The sequence below is a fragment of the Scylla paramamosain genome, chromosome 18 (genome assembly GCF_035594125.1).
Source record: "Scylla paramamosain isolate STU-SP2022 chromosome 18, ASM3559412v1, whole genome shotgun sequence".
Classification (NCBI taxonomy): Eukaryota; Metazoa; Arthropoda; class Malacostraca; order Decapoda; family Portunidae; genus Scylla; species Scylla paramamosain.
In genome coordinates, this window is record NC_087168.1 from 15736891 (window position 1) to 15759649 (window position 22759).

Below are 22759 nucleotides of genomic sequence, written 5' to 3' on the forward strand. Positions count from 1 at the left end.
CTTCTTCTTCTTCTTCTTCTTCTTCTTCTTCTTCTTCTTCTTCTTCTTCTTCTTCTTCTTCTTCTTCTTCTTCTTCTTCTTCTTCTTCTTCTTCTTCTTCTTCTTCTTCTTCTTCTTCTTCTTCTTCTTCTTCTTCTTCTTCTTCTTCTTCTTCTTCTTCTTCTTCTTCTTTCTTTCTTTTTCTTTTTTTCTTGTTCTTGTTCTTGTTCTTATTCTCCTCCTCCTCCTCCTCCTCCTCCTCCTCCTCCTCCTCCTCCTCCTCCTCCTCCTCCTCCTCCAGCGCCTCCTTTTCCAGCACCTCTTGTCCTTCCTCCAACTCTTTCCCCTTCACCTCCTCCTCCCATAATGGTGGACTGTTCCCATCATAACTACGAGCCCTTCTCTTCTCCTCTCTCATAACCATTTCAATATCTCTGTCTTTTTTTCCCCTTCCTACCACGAGTAAGGTCAGGTCTGGGGTGGAAAATCTTGCTCCCTGCTCTGTACCCTCCTGATTCTAAGAGGCTCTCAGGGTATACTGTATGAATGGCGAGTGGGGACCAAGCACGATCTCAGTTTTGAATAGGATATGTTATGTGGATTTGCCTTTTTATTGCATTCTGTGGAGGAAAGAAAGTGATGTGAGGGAGCGGATAACGTTAGTTGAATTAGTTAAATGGAGTGATATCAGGTCGGTTTTCTATGAATTTTACTGGTATTGGGTTCGTTATGAAAGGTTAGGTTTATGTAGATGTAGGTTTAAAGCAAGGTGGAAGTGATTCATAAGTAAAGTAATTGATAGGAAGGGCAGAAATAGGAATGTTAAGCTTATAAGCAATGTTGGATAAAGGTTACAGGTGGTGGTGGTGGTGGTGCACAGGAGCTGCCCCGTGTTGAGTGAGTGTTGTGGTGTCTCCTTTTGTTCGTGTGTTTCTTGAATGTATTGGAATGTTGTGTGTCCCTCTGGTATTGTTATTCTGACCTGACGCGAGACCTCGAAAGTTTGGGCTGCTTTGTTGTTGTTGTTGTTGTTGTTGATTGTGGTGGTGTTGGTGGTGGTGGTGTTGCTGCTACTGTTTTTGTTGTTTTTGTTATTGTTGTTGTTGTTGTTGTTGTCGTTTTTGTTGTTGTTGTTGTCGTTTGTTGTTGTTGTTGTTGTTGTTGTTGTCGTTTTTGTTGTTGTTGTTGTCGTTTGTTGTTGTTGTTGTTGTTGTTGTTGTTGTTGTGACCGATTTGCACATCTCTCATTCCTCTACTCGTCCTTTTCCTCGCTCATCGTCAGCACTGTCTGACCTCGAGGCAGTATCGATTTCCACTGGTTTTCATTTCTTCCTCGATATAAAGATTCAGTAGTGTGTGTTTTATGTCTGTCTCGCTTTTTTTTTTCTCTCCGGTCTCTCCTCTCTCTCTCTCTCTCTCTCTCTCTCTCTCTCTCTCTCTCTCTCTCTCTCTCTCTCTCTCTCTCTCTCTCTCTCTCTCTCTCTCTCTCTCTCTCTCTCTCTCTCTCTCTCTCTCTCTCTCTCTCTTCGGTACTGGATGAGAGTCTAGCCTGTGATTTTGCTGCAGATTGTCCTATAAAAGTTGCGTTTTCTGTGAGAGTATCCCTAAAATTCAGAAGCGTAAAGGGCAAACAAATGTAAATTTTTTTATGCCGGGTTTTGAAAGATCTATGTGCATATTGCGTTTTTAAATGTACTGTATTTATTTTGTAGGGAATCAAGCATTTGTTTTCCTTGTCAAAGCTGTAAAGTTTCAGTGCCACTTATCTTTAGTTGGAATTATGTCCGATATGGCCTCCTCAAATTTCTTTCCAAACTCACACCTTAATTTCGCAAGGACTAGAAACCATTGGTATTTATTGCACAGTTCTCGGGAGTTATAATGATAGAAGTAATGATCCTGAATTACGCTAACTTTCCGTGTGTGCAGCTTTCGGAAGTGACTCCTTTTTAACAACAATGGTGAATAGCTGTAGATTAAGGATGATTCTGTCGTTATTCCTCAAGAAAGTTGATTGGATCGTCGGCCACGTAATGAGGGTGTATGTAGAATATATTTATTGCATCCATCTTTTCCTTCCTCTCAAGATGCCTGACTGAGGTGAGACATCCGTAGTAATGGATACTGACCACAAAGCAGATAATTATGTAAAGAAGAGACAAAAAAAAAAAAAAAAAACTAAAACAAGGCAGTGAAAGGGAATTAGAAACGCAGGAAACAAAATATCACACACACACACACACACACACACACACACACACACACACACACACACACACACACACACACACACACACACACACACACACACACACACACACACACACACACCCTTACACACATGAAAACACAAAGAAAAGTTAGATTTAGGAAAAAGAAATAGCATAAAACTGATTACCAAGTAGAGTGTTAGATGACTTAAATATATTTAGTGATTTATTTGTTAGTGCCGAATCAGTGAGGAACTTTTAAAGAGTAGAGAGGTTTATAGATAAGAACGATACAGGCACTACCACGTATATATTTACTTGCAGGCTTCTTTTAGTTTTCTTTGTGTTCTGATGTTGTTATGAAACTAAAGGCAACCTCAAAACAAAACGTAAACTCTAAGACACGAAGGAAATACAGTAGGATTCAGATAAAGGCGATGAATGGAACAACACGTAAAAAAAAAAAAAAAGGAAAAAAAGAAAATAAAGATCACACGTGCTCATAACAAAGAGAACGAAAGAAAAACCTCACGAAATGAAGGGAGACATTAAAATTGGAAAAAAAAATAACAAGACTGATTAAAGACTCACTAACAAGACTCACTTTATTTCCAAGAGTAAGCAGGATGAAAAGAAATCGCTCAGGTCATACAGAAATAGACGCACGAGTTGGAAACATTTATTATATGTAACATTGAGGTCGCTCGTGTCTGTGTCCCGTCTGGCGGGTTGAGACAGCGACGCTATGTACAGCACGGCCAGCACACGCACGATGGACCGCCACGGGAGAGAGAGAGAGAGAGAGAGAGAGAGAGAGAGAGAGAGAGAGAGAGAGAGAGAGAGAGAGAGAGAGAGAGAGAGAGAGTACATGAAAGGACTGGATAGAAAGTAACCAAGGAACTTAATTCATACTTCAGTTTTCGTAACATGGCTTGTAGTGATGAGAGAGAGAGAGAGAGAGAGAGAGAGAGAGAGAGAGAGAGAGAGAGAGAGAGAGAGAGAGAGAGAGAGAGAGAGCTATCCATCGCATATTAATATTGTAAAGACAGTGAAACGCGATTAGTCAATATTGTTGTTTAGTCAGTAGCACACACGTGTTTCACCACCGCCAGCTGTTCGTGTTTGCTCCAATCAGTGATGGAGAACACTCAGGCGCACGTCTTTTATACATATGATTCTCCTTTCCCATAATGCATTCTTCAAAAACAATGAAATACACTTCGGTTATAACTTGCTTACGGGAAAAAAAAAACATACTTTTGGATAAATATTCTGCCGCGTATGTAAAAGGGATTTCATTTAGTTTATACATCAGTTTATACATCAGTCCCCTTGAGGCATCTATGCTTTACGTCTACGTGGCTATTTACCAAGTTCCTGTGTTAAGAAGCGCTACACTTAGGACTGAGACGCAGAGGCACCGCGGGAGTGTGGGACCCATGAGCGCCGTGGTCGATGTGTGATCCGCGTGGCACTGCTGCAATGCCACGCCCTCCCTCCAGGCATCAGGTGCTGCTTGGGGTTAAGGAAGAGCTGTCGTAGATGAGAGGTGCTGCTGCTGCTGTTGCTGTTACTGTCATGCCCACAAAAATTGTTTGAGGGTTCTTGGAAAGTTCCTTTGAGCACCCTTGTGGAGGTGCCTGCTAAGAGAATAGTGAAGGTGTTCAGCTTGGAATACAGAGTTAGGGTTGTTGCTCAAGTGGTAGTGAGGACGGTCTCTCCGGCAGAGTCTCGGCGGACGGGGTGTTGACGGGCTGAACTCTGACAAGGTCGTCTCCTTCTCGGCACCTCTAACGAAAACTGACTATGGCGAGGTAATGAAGCTGACGTCTTTCACTTAGGATTTGCTGCTTTCTTCATGATGTGTTTGCCGCTCTGAAGGAATCCTGTCACCCTCTTCCTGGTCACCTGGCGCACAGCTGTGGTGAGCCGCGTACTGACAGTCCGTCCTAGTGGTGCTGTGTTCCGTATTAGTACTGCGGCGGCCTGGTGATGGCGGAGCCTGGCTACTCTCCTCGCCTGACTCTGTCCTGGCAGGAGCGGTGGCGCCCAGGCAGGACGAATTCTTGAAAGTAGCAGTGTCCGATGTCAGTATAACATTATTCACACACCTATACTCTCGACACTACTGTAAGTACAAAAACAAAGTGACACATATATACACGAACACGTATTTCTTTCCACAAATATGACTGGCGTTGTCGTCATCAGGCCTCAGAGAGTGACGTGATGAGCTTCTTGTGGTTCCAGCAAGTCAGCGTGCTGCTTCTCCCTCACCGGGCAGTATCTCTGCTGACATATTCTTCATGGCGTCCGTGGCAGAGTTTTGATTGCTTTCCGAAAATTATTATTTCACTTTTATGTTTCATGCTAAGAAAAACCATTGGTCGATTCTCTGTTCCTCTTTTCTTTGAAGCACACGTGGCCTGAGTCCTTTGACAAGCGACCGCCACCGCCACCACTGCTCCCCGCCTTGCTCCCCGCTCGCGACGACCAGACAATGTACATGTGAACACTGAGGAAACGAAGGATGAACATGTGGGATGAAAATCAGTTACATGTTAAGACGGATATCGCATCTGTTCTGCTACTGACGGATTCTGAACGCTGTCATGCCCCGTCCTTCAGGTAAGCGTCAAGAACCTGCTTGATCAGGAAGCAACACCACGTGCTCTAGGTAATGAGAGGTACAAACCCTATTCGTACTCTTTTTACATTTGGCAAATATCAGGGACTGCAGGCAGAGTCCACCGCACAAGCCAGCCACGCCCCTGTCCCTGCCCCACCCAGCATTCCAGTCCTGCCGCCTCTTGACGCAGCAGTGGTGACGAGTATCTCTGGATGGCCGACAAGAAGTTTCTGCTGGTGGACACTCCTGCGTGGACTGCGTCAGTGTGCCCCCTGGCGTCCCTCCTCACACGGCGCGGTGACGCAGGTTCTTCTGGCGTCTGAGCGTCAGCGGCGTCGTCGTATGCTCCCGAGGACTTTGGCTTTGTGAAGGAGAGAAAAGGAAGCGTTAATTCAGTATTAACATTTGTGATATCCGTCACATATATACAGGTGAATTATTTTCTTAAGAGTTTTTATAATATTAAGCAATTATTTACTGCTATACCAGGACGATTAAACATTTCTAGTGACTATGTCTTAGGAACACCAGTGCCATAGCTGGACACTCTCAGGACAAATGAGATTTTGCTCTTGCATGAAGCTTCAGAGTCAAATAAGGAGCATATATGTTTATTTTTTTCCAACTCATGTAATATTAAAAAAAATAAAAAAACATGGGTCTTGTAAAGCTGTGAAAAAGTTTGGCCATGGCCACAAGGGATCCGGGAAGCCGTAATGCAGTGGAGGACAGAAATGCATGCACTAGACAGTCACTCACCACAAGAGATACATTGATATGACCACGAAGACCACGAAGGCGCTGCCGACGCCCACCATGGCGAACATCCACACGTTGATGTCTTCTGTGGGAAGCATCAAGCGTTGTATAGGTGGCAGACAGACACAAGGCCGAAAGAAGATATTATAAATTGTTACTGTACAGAAACAAAGCTTTGTGAACACGTCAAATCTGCAACACTTTGATAAATCGTAAATATCGTGCTCTCTAAGATATTAATTTTCACCAAGGCCTGCTATGCTAAAAGAGACTGGCACAACTTTTTTTTTTCATTCTTTTTAATAGGTCTGAAGTATTTTATAGTTTAAATGAAAGTGTTGGTGCGCTGACAATATTGGCGCTTGGAGAGGTATGAGGTAATGAAAAATAACGAAGCTCAAAGTAAAGGTGCAAAGTGAAGCCCTGTTCCTCACTCCTCCACCGAGAAATGGAACGATGTGTAAAGAGAACCGGCGGATGTGTTTGTTGGAAGTGCGTTTTCCCTTTTTTTCCCTCCCTGATTAATTATATGTGTGAAAATATATAATTTTACTTGAAAGGAAAGAAATTATTTAGGCTACTTTAATGTTATTGGGAAAGAAAAAAAATATATATACAAGTAATTATTGGAAGTAGAAAGTTAAAAGTAAATGTGGGGAGGATGGAAGAAAATTAGGGAAGATCAAAGAAAAGAGGGAGCGTGAAGGATAAAGAACAGTGATTAACAAGAGGAAGATGAGAGGGGAGGAGCAGGAGAGAAAAGACTGAATGGACAGAGATAATAGAACAAATATCCTTATTGCTGAGTTTCTGTAACTAGGGGTGTTATCTGCACACTTCCAGGTCTTGACCCTTGCATCTTCATTAAGATTCGAATTCGTAAGATCAAATAAATGTGAAAATAGAAGGAGAGCGTAAAAGATATTAGAACAACAGGAGGAAATAAAAGTTCAATTCTCTTTCAATTCTACCCTTCCTAAACCCGCACATGAATGGTTAAGGTGCATGCGGGCGTCGCAAAGGTTACCTGGCAGATACTTCACGCCGGAGAAGGGCTGGGGCAGCGGGAAGGTCAGGTTACGGATGGGGACGCAACTGGTGAGGTGGAACCGCTGCTTCTCTGAGTATAGCGGCCGCATTCCGGAGCGGCAGACGCAGGCCCCCACGGCGGAGCAGAGGGACCCCCGCACCGTGCACTCCGGAAGGCAGGGACGTGACTCGCCCGCACATCCACCTGCAGGGGGCAGTGTTAGACACGTATTCAGAAACGCTTCATTCTCTCACCACGACTATTTTTCAAAGGACAGAGAGGATTAACCGAGTTCTCAAGAGTATTTCTTTTATTAGTAATGCAGAGTTAATCTATCACTAAAACCGTAAAAAACATCCTTTAAAACCCGTGTAGCTGCAACAAGAGCCTATTCAGATAGTGGAGGTGCGGCGCAAAAAGGTTTCAAAATATGGTCCTTAGGAAGGCGTGCAAAGGCTCAATGAAGATAACACTGAATGAAGAAAAGGTAATCTCCGTGATACTGAAGGGTGGATGGTCGGTATACGCACCCGTCACCACCAGACCGTCGCTGCGCACACACTGTACGGTGCCGTTGATGATCTGCCACGTAAAGTTAAGGCAGGGACCCGCCAGGCACGGCCTCGTCTCCCACAGTGGCCCGGGACACGAGCCTCGCACGCCGTCCCGCTGCGACGTGCCCTCTGTCAGCACGGCGCGGGACCGAGCTTGGGTGCCGCCTGGGGAAGACACGTGATATATTTCAGAGCCAAGAATCTGGTTCATATTCATAGTTTTGTATTTATAGAGTAGTCACCCAATCACCCAAGGCAGTTTAATATTTTAATGTATTTGATTTTTCATCATCAGGTAGTGAAATAATTTTTTAGAGTAGAGTAAAGGAGGATGGCGCCTTGACCCACCCTGGTGACCCCTGGAGCAGTCGCGGTGGCAGTGTGACCACGGCGCCCACTCCGTCAGCTCACAGTCGCCTTCGCACGGCACGTAGCAGCCGTCCTGCAGAAATTTACATGTATAGTGAACAAACAGTGACAGCTGGTCTTTGGTAGTCACTGAATTTCAGTTACTTTTCCCACACTTTGCTGAGTCTGTACTCTTGGAATTATTGACTGGTGGCGCTAGACTCACCCTGGTGTTGAGGTCCAGTGCGCGGGCCAGGTAGGGCCAGGTGTGTCCCCCGACGTGCACCAGTGCCAGGCACAGGTTGGAGTCCACCGCCTGACCTCCGGACCCACGCACGACACGTTTCTCTCGACGTAACCGTGGCCGCAGCTTCCGCCCTGGAAACATCACTCAAGTCAGCACGAACTCACTTAGGGCGCTCACACACACACACACACACACACACACACACACACACACACACACACACACACACACACACACACACACACACACACAGAAGCAATTACAAGCCATATGTAGACACCAGGTATTTTTATGCATTAGACACAGGATCGTCGTGTACCTGCAGGTGGCACTGTGACCACGGCCCGCGTTCCCAGGTGTAGCAAGGAATGGCGGGGCAGGGGCGGGTCTCCTGCAGAAGGGATGGACAAGGCCGCCCGGACTCACTGGGGTTGACAGACAGGAATCTGCGACGGGTCATCTCTCCCGCTGTGGAGAAAATACTATATTACTGTACGTATTCATTTGTTGCTATAAAATTTGTATGCTGAGGCACAGTGGTCATTGCAAACACACACACACACGTACACTGTCTCTCTCTCTCTCTCTCTCTCTCTCTCTCTCTCTCTCTCTCTCTCTCTCTCTCTCTCTCTCTCTCTCTCTCTCTCTCTCTCTCTCTCTCTCTCTCTCTCTCTCTCTCTCTCTCTCTCTCTCTCTCTCTCTCATATGGCAGCAAAACTCACGGTTCTCCCCGCACGAACACTTGGAGTCATCCCACAGCATCCAGGAGGTCACCTCGCAGTCGATGGGACAGTCCACGTAGCACCAGGTCTCTGAGGGCGACGGCCGAGTGTCTCGCGGACACCTCCTACAGATCACAGTGTTATGAGGAAGCGCCAGGCTGGACTGATTGAGGTGGCGAATAAATGACTGATCATCATTATCAACTTGCCCTGAATGGACGTGAATAAATGTACCTGGAAGATGTTATGATATCCCCGAGGACTCACCATTCCGGCACAGCCACGCCGTCCGACCTGAGGCACGTGACGGGCCGATTCCTGACGCCCTCGCCGCAAGGGGAGAGACCCAGCGGGACACAGGAGGTCCAGTTGCCCACGTGCCAGCTGTACTGCCAACAGGAGACTCCTTGAACACACGGCTCCTCCTCCTTCAGGGGTGGGCAGGGCTCTCCAGTTGACATTGGCCTTCGCACCACCTGACGATGCCTACTCCTGATGTGTTCCGAGCAGCCCTGTGGAGGTACAGCGTTATCCACTGAATCTCCCTGAACACGGTGTGTGCTGGGCAGGGCAGTCACATTCTCCTGTACTGGAGATTACTGACACACAAAGGCGTTCTGTGCGAGAGACTTGACTTTGATACTAATGGGAAGGATAATAAAAGATAAGCGAGGGAGTGAGGGAAGAAGGTGGCGTGGGAGAATTTTCTAGAAAGAGAGAATTATTGAATACCAGGAATTTATGACACAATTTTCTATAACGGAAATCTTAAGAAGGAAAAGCCTGGCAAAGACTCTCACAGATGGGCCATTTGATCTCACTTCATATCTGGGAATAAGGCTTTCAGAGTGAACACGAGGTGCTGCTAGCGGCTTCTCACCGTCGGGCACGGCGACCACGCAGACCAAGAGGACACCACACACTGACCGGGGCAGGACACGCGGCACCCCTGCTGGGTGTGGGGGCGCAGGGCCGCGTCACAATCACTGTGGGACACTTCTTGTTTCAGACCCGTCAGTGTTTGCTTCATGCATCTGGAGGAAGAACACATGAATATTTTGTATTTTGTATTCCTTTACCAGCATGAATGGTTTCCAAGTATTTCCCAATGTAATGTATCTTTCATTAATATAACTTGATATCTTACCACGCAGGGTATAAAAACAAGAATATTCCACGGAATGTTTGAATGATATCACGAGTATTCACGCGTGGAAAGGGAACCGGAGTTTGAGACGTGTGTGTGTGTGTGTGTGTGTGTGTGTGTGTGTGTGTGTGTGTGTGTGTTTGTGTGTGTGTCGTCAATTGTCTCGTACGTCTCAGTCTGCTAACGACTCTGTGTGCCATCTGGCGATGCACAGTTACCTGATGCTGCGGGTTTGTGTTCCGTCACCACAATCCTTCTCTCCAGCCACCAGACACTCTGACCAGCCGCCAGGCACCCACTCAGAGCTGCACGACCCCCAACAGGCGCGCCGCTGCTGCGCCTCGGGGCAGGGACGTCCTCCCCACAGACTGGGCTCGAGAACCTGTCATGCGGAACAAAGTTAATTACGCTCTCATCAGCTCCTGGCATCAAAAACATATATTCGAAATCCTGCGGCGTAAAGTAAATATATCAGATGGAAACTTCATTCTCCTGCACTGTGAAATGAATAACTAATGAAATGAACGTAGATGAGATATTATTATTTGCATATGTTGAGAATGAATGTCATACTAAATATGAGAGAGAGAGAGAGAGAGAGAGAGAGAGAGAGAGAGAGAGAGAGAGAGAGAGAGAGAGAGAGAGGAATCCACATTACGCTTTTTATCCTTCATGTTATCCACCTTTCTGTTCCTGTACTGTATCCCTGCGCCGCAGGAAGCGTTGCAGGCACTCCAGGTGCCCCAGGGGCCCATGCGGCAGTCTGAGGGGCACTCCACCATGCAGGGCTCCTCCTTCAGGCCGGCGTGGTTGCAGGAGCTAGACGGTGCAAGACAATCAGTAACAGTAAAGCTGAGGTCCGTATTCTGAAAGCTCTCTCAAGACTGTTTCTCCTGTTAGTATTGTAGAAATTTTGTTAATCAGTCACTACAACCACAAAAGAAAAAATCCTTAAAACCCAGTGTCACCTCATTTATTCTTTTAAAAGTAGTGGAGGTGAGGAGCAGAAGTATTTCAAAATATGGACCTAAGACTGCGCAAACTCCCGAAGTCTTTCTGTATCAATATGAAGACGGAATTTTAGCATCGAACTGTGCAGGGATTGCTACACATGTAAGAATAATTCTAATCCCTCTAAGCCAAAGCTCACCTGGGATGCGCCAGAACACCGTCGTCTCTCGTGCACAGGAGCGCCTGGTACCTCTTGCCCACACCGCAAAGGCCCGCCCCGTTTCTCGGCCCCGGAACTCCTGCTGCTGCCGCCATCGCCGCCGCCACCTCCTCGTCCTTGGTCACCTCACCCACAATGCAGGTGGACCACGGACCCGCCGGCGTGGAGTAAAAGTTGTGACACCGACACTCGCGCGACTCCCGAAGTGTTAAGTTGCGACACTCAGGATTGCTTTCTGTTGCATCTGCGGGGTAAACAGAGCAGGAAAGGTTACTGAAATGGTGACCTGGTGATACTTAAAGGATGATGAAATGTGAAGACAGTGATGGCAATAATGCAAGTCCATTCAGCGTGAACTGAACAGGAAAAGTTATTTGAATGGTGATTTGGTAAAATATAAAGTGAATGTAGGAAATAATGAAAAATAAAGGTAATAATATGACATAAAGACAGTAACGGCCACCTCTGCCGTGAACCGAAAAAGAAAAATTATTTTAAAATAGTAAACTGATAAGAATGTAAAGTGAATGTACGAAATATTGAAAATCATGGCTAAATAAGTGAATGATATAATTTTTAGACAGTGATGGCCGTAATACAAATCCATCTGTGGCATGAACCAAATAGAAGAGAATATATTGAATAGTTAACTAATAAATCTGTAAAATTATTGAGCAAATGAGTGCGTGAAATGATGAATTACGACGAAAGAAAAGAATCATATATTATTTAGACAGTGAAGGCTTAATACAAATCCATCTATGGCGTGAACCGAGAAGGGAAAGTTATAATTAATAGTAAGCTGACAAATTTGTAAAATGAATACACGAAGTAATGAAAGCAGAGAATTATATAATGTTAAGACAGTGATGGCTGTAATACAAGTCATATGTGGCGTGAACCTAGCAGGAGAGTGAAGACTATATAGTAAATGGCAAAATGATAAATACGAGTATGTAAAGTAAATGCACGAAGTAATGAACAAAGAAGGGAATAATACAATACGTTGACAGTGATTGAGTAATGTACACTGATAAATATGTAATCTTAATGCACGAAATAATGAAGAAAGAGGGGAATTATATAATATTAAGAGAGTGATGGCCGCAGTGCAAGTCTTCTGGTGTTGATGAAATGCCAGCCAAACATTTCAACTTGTCCTTTGAAGCTGTCCGCGGCTCAGGGAACTATTGGATGTCCGCGGCTCGCTATTGTGGCGACTCTTGCTGACTTGAGAGGCGCCGCTGACACCTTGACAGTCTGGCGGCAGCTGTGGAGACGCAACTCCATCGCCAAACTTGAGTGGATGTGGAAATGGAGTTAATTTTTTCCTTTATTTATTTATTTATTTTTTTCTGCACGTTCTTTTTTTGGTGTTTGAAAAAAAAAAGTCACTGCCCAGTAATTCCGCTCACTGCCCAATAATTCCGCTATCTCTTTTTCTGCTACAAGTGCGAGTTTTGTTGGTGCCAGAAAAAAAATAATAATAAACTATGGCACGACTATTATGTTACTTCTTTTTAGCTTGATGGTAGTGTATATGTGAATGTTTATGTGCTAATACATTGTTTGTAAGATATACAGGCTCTCACATTATAGGCTAATAATCATACTACATCGTTTTTAGTTAGATGGCAGCTTATATATGATTTTTAATGTTTTTTTTTTTATTATTATAGTTAGACATACCGTAAACGTTGTTCGTACTGTATGCAGGCTTGAAAATAATACATTGAGGAGTGCTTGTCTTTAAGTCTATTACAGATAACATCATTCCCGTCCCCACCACCACCACCACCACCACCACCACACCTAATCGACACCGCCTTTGTTCTTCCTTCCCCAACTCGTCACAAAGGGACGCTCGCAGCCCCATGGGAGGGGGACGAGGGAAGATGGAAGGGAGACAGAAAAGATGGGGAGCGGAGGAGATACCTTATGAAGTCTGTCTCTCCTGTCTTTGAATTATTTGTAACTTTATAAGAACTTGCAACATAGACTGAGTGTTGTCTCCTTCAGTTCAAGAAACTTATTTTAAGGTTCGCTGTCTGTCTGACAAACTTTTCTTTTGTGACTTGTTGGAACTTGTTTAAAGAATAGATAGTGGACTTGTCAGGCGACGTGGCGGAGGATGTGAAGACTTCATGACGGGAAAACAAATGGATGCTTTGTATTGGGTCGTATCTCACCCCTCGAGTGTGTGCGTGTGTGTGTGTGTGTGTGTGTGTGTGTGTGTGTGTGTGTGTGTGTGTGTGTGTGTGTGTGTGTGTGTGTGTGTGTGTGTGTGTGTGTGTGTGTCGCCCGGCTAGCAGTGCACAAGTTCCCTTTGCGTGGGAGTTACTGATTCACCGCAATCCAAGTTGGACACTCATCCCAACACTGTCAAAGTTGCTCACAGGGTCCTGCACTTTTATGTTCTAGGGACACTGGTGCTGCTGAAATATTGTGTTCCGCAGGTAACTCGATATAATATATATATATATATATATATATATATATATATATATATATATATATATATATATATATATATATATATATATATATATATATATATATATATATATATATATATATATATACAGTGAGAGAGAGAGAGAGAGAGAGAGAGAGAGAGAGAGAGAGAGAGAGAGAGAGAGAGAGAGAGAGAGAGAGAGAGAGAGAGAACCCACCAAGGAGTTGTCTCTTCCTGACGGAGGCGGTGCCGCAGGGCGGCCTTGCAGGGCACGGTGTCCAGGACGACCATGAAGAGAGGACACAGGGTCGCGTGCAGTCCACGTGGCACTCCACGCTGCTCTCCGGCACCATGGTCTTGCCCAGCAGGCATTGGGTTGGCTCCACCACCTGACCCGCGGCGTCAACACACTCGACACCTGCGGGAGGACGTGCCATTAGTGTTGTCTCGGGGATTGTGGCGAGCAGTGGATCGAGGACTCAGCGCTTGCATAAGAACATGGTATTGTGGTGGACTAAGAAATGCTTGACATAAGTCGCTTCAAGATGATAATGGCGCGAGGGGAAGAGAGTTTGCTGTCAGGAGTGTTGGGTTAGGCAGTGATAGGGACACGTACGTCGCACCCTGAAGCCCTTGCCGCACTCCACGTCATCGGCGAGGGCGCAGCGTGACCACGGTCCGGTGCGCCAGTGGTGGGTGGTGCAGGTGACCGGGGCGTGGGCGCAACCTCGCTCCTCGTGCAGCACCGGACAGGGATTCCCGCCCTCACTCGCCTCCACTAGGATGCGCCGCCACCGCCGCTGCGTGGACGCCACCAGCACCCCGTCTGCGGCGAGGGGGGAGATGGAATGTCAGGGGCATGTGGCGGAGAACATCATATGTTTGTCTGGTAACTTTTGGTGCCTGATTAATGTTTGCTCTTAAATATGCCAACTTTTAGAAAGTGTGGTGTTTGCGGCCTGCACTATCATCACTTGAGTTTTTCATTAAATCCAAAGTTGTAGATGGCGTGAACTCCTCGCCGCGTGTGGCGTCGTTAGTGGCTGCGTGGCTCACCCATGGGGCAGGGATCCGGGGCCAGGCAGGGAGACCAGCCGCTCCAGGAGGTGACGGTGCAGGCGGTGCCACACGACACCTCGCACGCCCGCTCTACATCAGGGCGAGTCATGCCACTACATCTGACGGGGGAAGGGAAGGGTGAGAAATGAAGGACGTAATTAGTTAAAAACGAAGGCGATTTAGAGCCTTCATGGGACTCGTGGCACTGTACCGTGGGCTTCCTTGCCTGTATGAGGGGAGGGTGTTGTTGAGGTGGTCACGACAGTAGAGTTCGCGGGTCTGGCGGCCAGGCCCACACACGGCGCGAGAGGGCAGACTGCACCGCCCCCAGGGTCCTGGTGACCACGCCGCGCCGCCGCACGGTTCCACACGGCACGTCTCCACCTGCGTCAGCTCGTCAGGAGGGGGACACCCTTTGCCTCCTGCGGTGGCGGGGGGAGAGAAAGGAATGTTTTTTTTTCATTTAAAATGATTAAATAATTACTCCCCGAAGTCTTTCTAGTGGCGTGCCTTATTTCATTCATCATTCGTATCCTGCAGGTAATGTATTCTTTAAAGCACTTTTATTCAAGTCACCCAGGCGTCAGGGAGCTGTGGCGGGTGAATGCTAACCTTAATACAAATATTGTTGGTATATCGCCCGCGAAACACTCTAGGCCTGAGGTACACACCTGGGCCAGGGGGCGCCACCACGCTGGTGTTCCTCTGAGTGTAGCCCACATGCAGCTGACTGGCGCACGGCCGTGAGCAGGGCGACCACGGCGACCATGACCCCGTCACGCAGTCGTAGGAACACGGCACGTAGCACTCCTGGCTCCTGGGCGCCGCCCCCAGCTCAGCCTCACACTCCTCGGGGGGTGTCGGGGCCTGCGGGAGGCAGCACAACTTACTGGATCATGAATGTTTATTAATATATGTACTTAACCTCATAACATATCATTGTAATTACCGTGAACCATTGCATCTTGCTTGTTACCTCGTTCAAACAGATATGAGTAATATTTCCTCTTAATACACTCATTAATAATAATGTTGTTCAGTATTAGACCTTCAAAATTACAAGACATGCAAAGAGATAAAGTATTAAGGACTCACGCCGGCACTGTCGAGGCAGGAGGCGTTGCGGAGCTGGTAGCCGATGCCGCAGGAGTGTGCAGGGTTGGTGAGGAGGCAGGCTGACCAGGGCCCCATCACCCACTGGTGGCACTGCGCCTCGTGACACTCGCTCTGTTCCTCCAGCGGCGGGCACTCAGCACCTCCCGGGCTCGGCGTCACCACCACTTGCCGCCGACGCCGCCGAAACCCTGCCAAGGCAGGAGAAGTCAGGACCAGACACGCCCACGGACCATCATACACACACACACACACACACACACACTGAGCACTGAGCGCGCGCGCGCTCAGCTTTACAGACCGTATCATTTCTGCGTTAAATTTTTACATGACATATGTGATTCCTTAATGGCAATAAACTAAAACAAACTAAACTAAACCCTCCTTCACACAGACACAGACATTCCCTGCCACACAATCATACCCACGCTCCTTCACACATTGAGACACACACACACACACACACACACACACACACACACACACACACACACACACACACACACACACACACACACACACACACACACACACACACACAGACGTGAACACCTACACCTGCAGAACACGACTCACTCTTCAGCTCGTCATGTGCTGTCACCCTTAGCTACACTTTACACAGGCAGACTTTCTTTCATCCTCCATCGATCCTTCCCCTGCCCCTACCTGGCGTGGCGGGCGGAGGGTAGGCCGTACAGTCAGTGGGTGTACAGATGCCCCAGGCTGACCAAGGCCCCACCTGGCAGTCCCGCTCGCACCCCACCTCACACCTGTCCAGGAAAATAATAAAGTGAATAAGTAAGGAAATGAATGAATAAATTAATATGCATGTAGATGAAGCCGATTTCCTCTTGTCAGAATTTGTTAACGCAAAAATGTATGTACATGTCACTTTTATGTTTAATAGATAGAGACACGAATGCTTGTCTTTCAGCACTTTTCTCTCTCTTCCACAACTGTAAGCGAACTATTTTTCATATTTTGCGCGGTTTGAAAAGTGATATGAACACAAAATTACGTTTTGATAATGTGTGCACATCTCACGTGTACGTGGACCTTACTTACCTTTCAGCACTTTTCTGTCTTCCTTTTTCTCATATTTTATCACGTTCAAAAATTTACATCAAAACACACAAGAAAGAAAAAAAATAGGTTTGGATAATGTATGTATACCTCACTTCATCTTTAGTACACTGAAAAATAACAGTATACATCTTTTATCACAAATTTTCTCTCTCTTCCCTCGACTTCATTTTCTTATTTTTCGTTATGTCAGAAAATACATATTACCACAAAATGTCTGTACATCTCCCCTCTTCATGGACCGAGATACAGATACTTACATTTCACCACCTTTTCTCTCTCTCCTTCTTTCTCTTCCCCCTGTGCAAAAGGCGCCAGACACTTTATCATCACAATGCGGGGAGCTGTGAGAACGGCAATTACTTTCCTATTGTTTCCTCCCCAGGACTTGCCACTTTAAGAGACCATTACCAAGATGCTCTCAAAACTTGGAAAGGCAGTAAATTCCCGTGTATTGCTTTAATTTCTGAGAAGGCAATTCCCTTTTGTTTATATACGTAGCATTGTAACTCTAACTTTTGTCCAGAATAATAAGATAAATGGAATAACAGCGCATTCTTTTTGTTCTTCCAGGTGAGAATCTGACACACCTGTCCACCACTCTGACACTCCTGTCTGACGGTGAGAAAACCTGGGAGAGAGAGAGAGAGAGAGAGAGAGGAGAGAGAGGAGAGAGAGAGAGGAGAGAGAGGAGAGAGAGAGAGAGAGAGAGAGAGAGAGAGAGAGAGAGAGAGAGAATAATACGAGCAATAAAAACTGAAATATTAGTGAAAACAGTCCAAGAGAGAGAGAGAGAGAGAGAGAGAGAGAGAGAGAGAGAGAGAGAGAGAGAGAGAGAGAGAGAGAGTTGTATATAGTTTTAACACATTTTCGTATAATCAAATATATTTTTTACTTCATCATAATACACTAAGGTTATGTATTACCTTTAAAAGAGGAGACACACGATAATGCACTTTAGATAAAAAAAAAAGTAAATAAAAATAAACAAAAAAGACAGACAGAGACAATTGACAAGTTATATTCCTTTACAAATGAACCCCAAAATTCAGGTCTCCCCCCCAGATCACATCTTGGCAGTGACCATAAGACAGGTTTACTTCAGCATTCCATCACGGCGGGGACCCCAATAGATAATGGAGGCTTCGTTCTTCCTTACACTGACCTCTCGAATTTCCGAGACAGGAGGGGAGAGAGAGAGAGAGGAGGAAGGAGAAAGTATGAGGAGGGATAAAGAGTAAGTGTAAGGAGGATATTGGAGAAAAGAATGAGAAGAGAGAAAACGAGGAAAGGGAATAAGGAAAGAAGTTGGCAAGAGGACAGGAGAGAGAAAGGAAGGGAGGGAAAAGACTAGGGGAAGAGCAGTCTGTTACAGGAAGAAGGGGGGGAGCTGGAGGAGCAATAAATGGGAAAAAAAAAGGGGTGAGGTCCGGCGCTTACCAATATCCAACGATTATTCGCTAGGGGTCAATAACGCCAGAGGTGCCATAAAAAGAACTGTCCTCTCACCCACTCTCCCTCCCTCTCCCTCTCTCCGTCTCCCCCCCTCTCCCCCTATTCCTCTTGCGCCTCTTCTTAAACCATTCCATTCTCTCCCTCTCCCTCTCTCTCCCGTCTCTGCAACACCATTTGTCCTTCGCTGTCAAATACATTCCTGCAGGAGACTGACGCCCTTGGGTGCTGAGTATCGGCACCGGGAGAAGGGAAGGAGAAGGAAGAGAAGGAGGAGAAATTTGATGAAAAGAAAGGGAAAGAGGGAAGGTAACGAGGGGTATGGAGGTAAGGAGGCAAAGAAAAGGAGAGGTTTGATGGAAAAGAGGAGGGAAAAGAGGGAAGGTAACGAAGGGATATGAAGGAAAGGAAGGGAAGGAGAGAGGATTTTGATGGAAAGGAGCGACGGAAGGAGGGATATGGAGGAAAGGGAGGGAAGGTGCTGTGTTCCGTCACTTTTACCGCTGCTGACGGAGGCACGGGCGGGGGAAGAAGTTTAAATTGCGTTGGCTTAAATCACAGGCGATCGCTCACAGGCTGGTTTGGTCACAGCGGAAATGTGCTCGTGTCCCCCGCGCCATGGAAGAAGGATGGACGGGAAATTGACGGGCCCTTGTGGAGGAGGAAAAGACGGAAATAAAGAAGAAAGAAATGAAGTATTTTTCCCGCTGAATAATACTAGATATGTACGTGTGTTGTTTAGTATTATTTTTCCTGTTATTCCCGCACCAGGGAGGAAAGATGGAAGGGAAAGTGGTGGTGCCCTTGTGGAGGAGGAAAATACAGGACGAACGAAGGAAAGGAAAATGTATAGTCACATAAAACTAAGTATTTCGCTCTCAGTGTATATAATGTATGATATTTAATATTTATTCCTTGTATTTCCCTCGTGAAGGAAGGAGGGAAGGGAAACTGATGGGCCTTTCTGGAAGAGGAAAAAGACGGGGAGAATGAAGGAAAGAAAAAGTACAATACAATGTAATAGAACTATATATTTTCCTTTCAATGTACGTATGTTCTTTAATCATTTTCCCTGCACTTCCTTCGCGAAGGAAGAGAGAGGGAAAAGGAAACGAGAAGAACGAAGGAAAGGAAAAAAAAAAGTAAAGCGATCACAGAATAAAAACAAAAATATTTCCCTTTCAATGTATACGAGTATATCTCCCTTAACATTCTTTCCCTTGCATTTCAGGCCATCACGAGGAATCAATTTTTTTCCCCTCCACTGCATATGTTTCAACTTATTTTCCTTGACTTTATTTCTTCTCGATATTTTATGGCCTTCATATGTGGCACTCCTTTCGAGGGGGAAGGGACGGGGGGCGGGTCTCCCCTTGAGGACGACATACTAGATGACCTCCACATATCAGGCTGGAGGAGGGATTGGAGGAGGAGGAGGAGGAGGAGGAGGGAAGAGAGGAGGAGGAGGAGGAGGAGGAGGGAGATCAGAGGAGGTTGGATGTGGTAAAGAAGATGGAGGAAAAAATAACTATAAAAAAGACGTCATGAAGAGGAATAATTCTCGTAATGATAAATAGTGATGGTAGTTGTAGTAGTAGTAGTAGTAGTAGTAGTAGTAGTAGTAGTAGTAGTAGTAGTAATAGTAGCTGCAAGAATCAGGCCTACATGTAGCAGTCCCTGTATGTAGTAGTAGTCACTCTAACACGAATGGTGATAGTAGTAGTAGTAGTAATTGTTGTTGTTGTAGTAATACGGTAATTTGTGCATCTACTACTACTACTACTAATACTACTACTACTACTACAACTACTACTACTACTACTACTACTACTACTACTACTACTACTACTACTACTACAATTCCTTAATAAAGCAACTAGCTATAATGATCTGTATAATGCCAACACTATGAGGATGAAGACAGCAAGTTGAAACACCAGATGAAAAAAATAAAATAAATAAATCAATAAAAAAATCATGATAACTCTGAATGAATATGAGATGATTGATTACAAAATTTAAAACGGAGCACGAAATAAGACTACAATACGAATACAATACGATTTTTTTACCAAATACATAAAATCTAAAATAGAATTGCAGAAAAAAATAAGAGAAGTAAACAAGTAAAAAAGTGAGTGATAGAGGAAAGAAAGAAGAGAGAGAGAGAGAGAGAGAGAGAGAGAGAGAGAGAGAGAGAGAGAGAGAGAGAGAGAGAGAGAGAGAGAGGTCTGAAGGTGTGTGGCTGAGTGAAAGGGAAGAAAGGAGAGGAGGGAGGGAGGGAGGGAGGGAGAGTAGAGTGAGAGTCAACAGGAGACAACACCGGCTGATTGAGTTCCTGAGAGTTGAATAAAAGTCTTGGGATTCTTTAGGCGAAGGACGAGGAGGAAGAAAAGGAAGGTGATGATGATGGGAAGGAGGAGGTAGAGGTGTAGGAGAAGGAGGCTGAAGAAAATGACGAGGAAGAAGAGGAGATAGAAGGAAGAGGTGGACAGGAAAGACGAGTATGAAGATAAATTAGAGAAGGAGATTAAATGAATGGGGGAGGAATGAGAAGGAAGAGGAGGAGAAGGAAGACGAGGAGGAAAAAAGAGAGGACAAGGATGAAAATGAGGAAGAAAAGGAAGAAAATTAGGAGTAAATTGTACAAATTAATTAATAAAATAGCGGTTCATACTTTTAATTGTGGCGTAGTAAAGATTTTTTGATGATAGGAATTAATCTTGTGGTGTAAAAGAGAGAGAGAGAGAGAGAGAGAGAGAGAGAGAGAGAGAGAGAGAGAGAGAGAGAGAGAGAGAGAGAGAGAGAGAGAGAGAGAGAGAGAGAGAGAATGTTCTACGTAATTTGCATAAAGATTCCAGTTCTTTCTCTTAATATCACCGTCTCTGTACGATGAGTGGGGGACCAGGGGTGGAGAATCAAGACTCTAACCAGTGGAGGGGAGGAGAGGACCACGGAGGGACGGAGGAGGACATGTTTACAGCGGCAGAGGGAAGGCGGCGCGGAGACTGAGGAAGGAGGCGAGATACAAGAAATTGAATTATCCCACAACCACTAGACCAGAGGAAGGGACTTGCCGATGTAAAGAAAAAAAGAGAGAGAGAGAGAGAGAGAGAGAGAGAGAGAGAGAGAGAGAGAGAGAGAGAGAGAGAGAGGAGATGAAGATAAGGTGATGTGTATGTGTGTGTGAGAGAGAGAGGCATAGAAGTAGCGGTGGTGGTGGTGGCGGTGGTGATTCAGGTCTGAGCACATTCAGGGCCACACAGAGTCTTCCGCTGGCGGGCAAACACGAGGAGGAGGGCGGCACTGACTCCCCTCTCGCCCCTTGTGTACTGATGGCAGGCGTGTTTGAGCAGCGGGGGCCTCGGCAGCCAGAGATAAAGCGTTTTCAAGAGCCGTTTAGAGTCCCGAGGTAAACGTTTCTCCACGCTAACCTCCTTGAGCCTTGCCTGATGAAGTGCTCGGTGGCGGTGGTGGTGGTGGTGGTGCTGCTCGTGGTGGCGGTGGTGGTGGTGGTGGTGGTTGGCGCCGCTAGGGATCAGCGTGACGGGAAACACAAATAAAGACCAAAGGGGAAACACTGACTGAGGCTTTTGTGCACCTCATGATTATACTTCCGTGAGTGAGATTACGGATTAGTCTGGCTGTGTGTGTGTGTGTGTGTGTGTGTGTGTGTGTGTGTGTGTGTGTGTGTGTGTGGCAGGGTGAATCACGCGATATCAGTGTCTGTGTTTCTTCTCTATATTGTGTCCCTCTATTCGTTGTCTTTCGTCACCCATCCCATCACCGCTTCCTTTGTCTCTTCCTTCTCCCTCCTCTTCCTCATTCCTCTTCCTTTCATTCAATACCTTTTTCCTCTCCTTTCCCTCCCTTCCTCTCACTCCTTTGTTGTGTTCTGTTGTGTTCTCTCCTTGTACTTCTACGTTATCTCTTCCTACTTTTTCTTTCTACTTTTTCTCCTCCACTTCATCTCCTTTCCTCCCTGTTGTCTTTACTAGCTGACACACTCTCTTTCTCTCCCTCTCCCTACTGTTAGTTCATTGTCTTGTATCCTTTTCTCTCCTCTCCCTCTCCCTCTCTCTCTCTCTCTCTCTCCAGCCTTACTACTTCACTCCCTGTTCTCTTTCTGTTTCATAGTTTATTTGTGGCAAGAGTTTGAGGAGAAAGTCACTTCACTGCAAGCTCCCTAAAAAAAAAGCGAAAATAGAGAGAAACAAAGAATACGCCTAGAAAATCTCTCTCTCTCTCTCTCTCTCTCTCTCTCTCTCTCTCTCTCTCTCTCTCTCTCTCTCTCTCTCTCTCTCTCTCTCTCTCTCTCTCTGTGCGTCCAGTGTCCTCGTTTCTTGTCTTTGTTGATCCGTAACTTCTATTATTTTTACCCCCGTGCTATTTCTTGCCGAGGTGAGGGCGGCGACATCCCTCTCAAAAAAGCTTCATCCCTTGTTATTTTCGCGCTTGACATTTTTTTCAGCTGCTCCGTGTGTGGTGACGAGACTCGGGCTGGAAAACTATTGGGGAGGATCAGCCTATCGCGTGCTGCAGCCACCCACCCCATGGAGGCTGAACACTACACTCCCTTTGAGCCTGTGTGTGTGTTGGTGTGTGTTGTTGTTGTTGTTGTTGTTGTTGTTGTGTAGGTGTGTGCGTGTGCTTCTCTTGCTTTCTTCTCCTCTCTTTTAGTTTCGCTATTTGACTCATACCTGTTAATTAGATAAGTTGCTGAACAATTATAAAAGTTGTATTCTTTATGTTAATGTTTTGAGTCTAGATGCTTAACTTTACTCATACATCCCCTCTCTTT

General features: G+C 45.8%; 1 protein-coding gene across 1 annotated transcript in view; it reads right to left on the bottom strand.

Moving 5' to 3' along the window:
• Positions 1-5040: 5040 nt before the first annotated feature.
• LOC135109366 (thrombospondin type-1 domain-containing protein 7A-like) overlaps positions 5041-22759 on the bottom strand; it is a 214746-nt gene continuing 197027 nt past the window's right edge. Inside the window, exons 6-25 of the mRNA XM_064020758.1 lie at positions 16090-16193; positions 15406-15614; positions 14982-15177; positions 14537-14732; positions 14308-14429; positions 13868-14077; positions 13469-13669; positions 10776-11040; positions 10309-10444; positions 9844-10007; positions 9359-9512; positions 8746-8990; positions 8479-8603; positions 8048-8224; positions 7736-7887; positions 7510-7603; positions 7138-7326; positions 6605-6811; positions 5578-5662; positions 5041-5179 (exon numbers count right to left, since the gene is read on the bottom strand). Of these exons, the coding sequence (XP_063876828.1) occupies positions 5104-5179; positions 5578-5662; positions 6605-6811; positions 7138-7326; positions 7510-7603; positions 7736-7887; positions 8048-8224; positions 8479-8603; positions 8746-8990; positions 9359-9512; positions 9844-10007; positions 10309-10444; positions 10776-11040; positions 13469-13669; positions 13868-14077; positions 14308-14429; positions 14537-14732; positions 14982-15177; positions 15406-15614; positions 16090-16193 (3307 nt within the window). The 3' untranslated portion in view covers positions 5041-5103. The remainder of the gene's footprint in view (positions 5180-5577; positions 5663-6604; positions 6812-7137; positions 7327-7509; positions 7604-7735; positions 7888-8047; positions 8225-8478; positions 8604-8745; positions 8991-9358; positions 9513-9843; positions 10008-10308; positions 10445-10775; positions 11041-13468; positions 13670-13867; positions 14078-14307; positions 14430-14536; positions 14733-14981; positions 15178-15405; positions 15615-16089; positions 16194-22759) is intronic.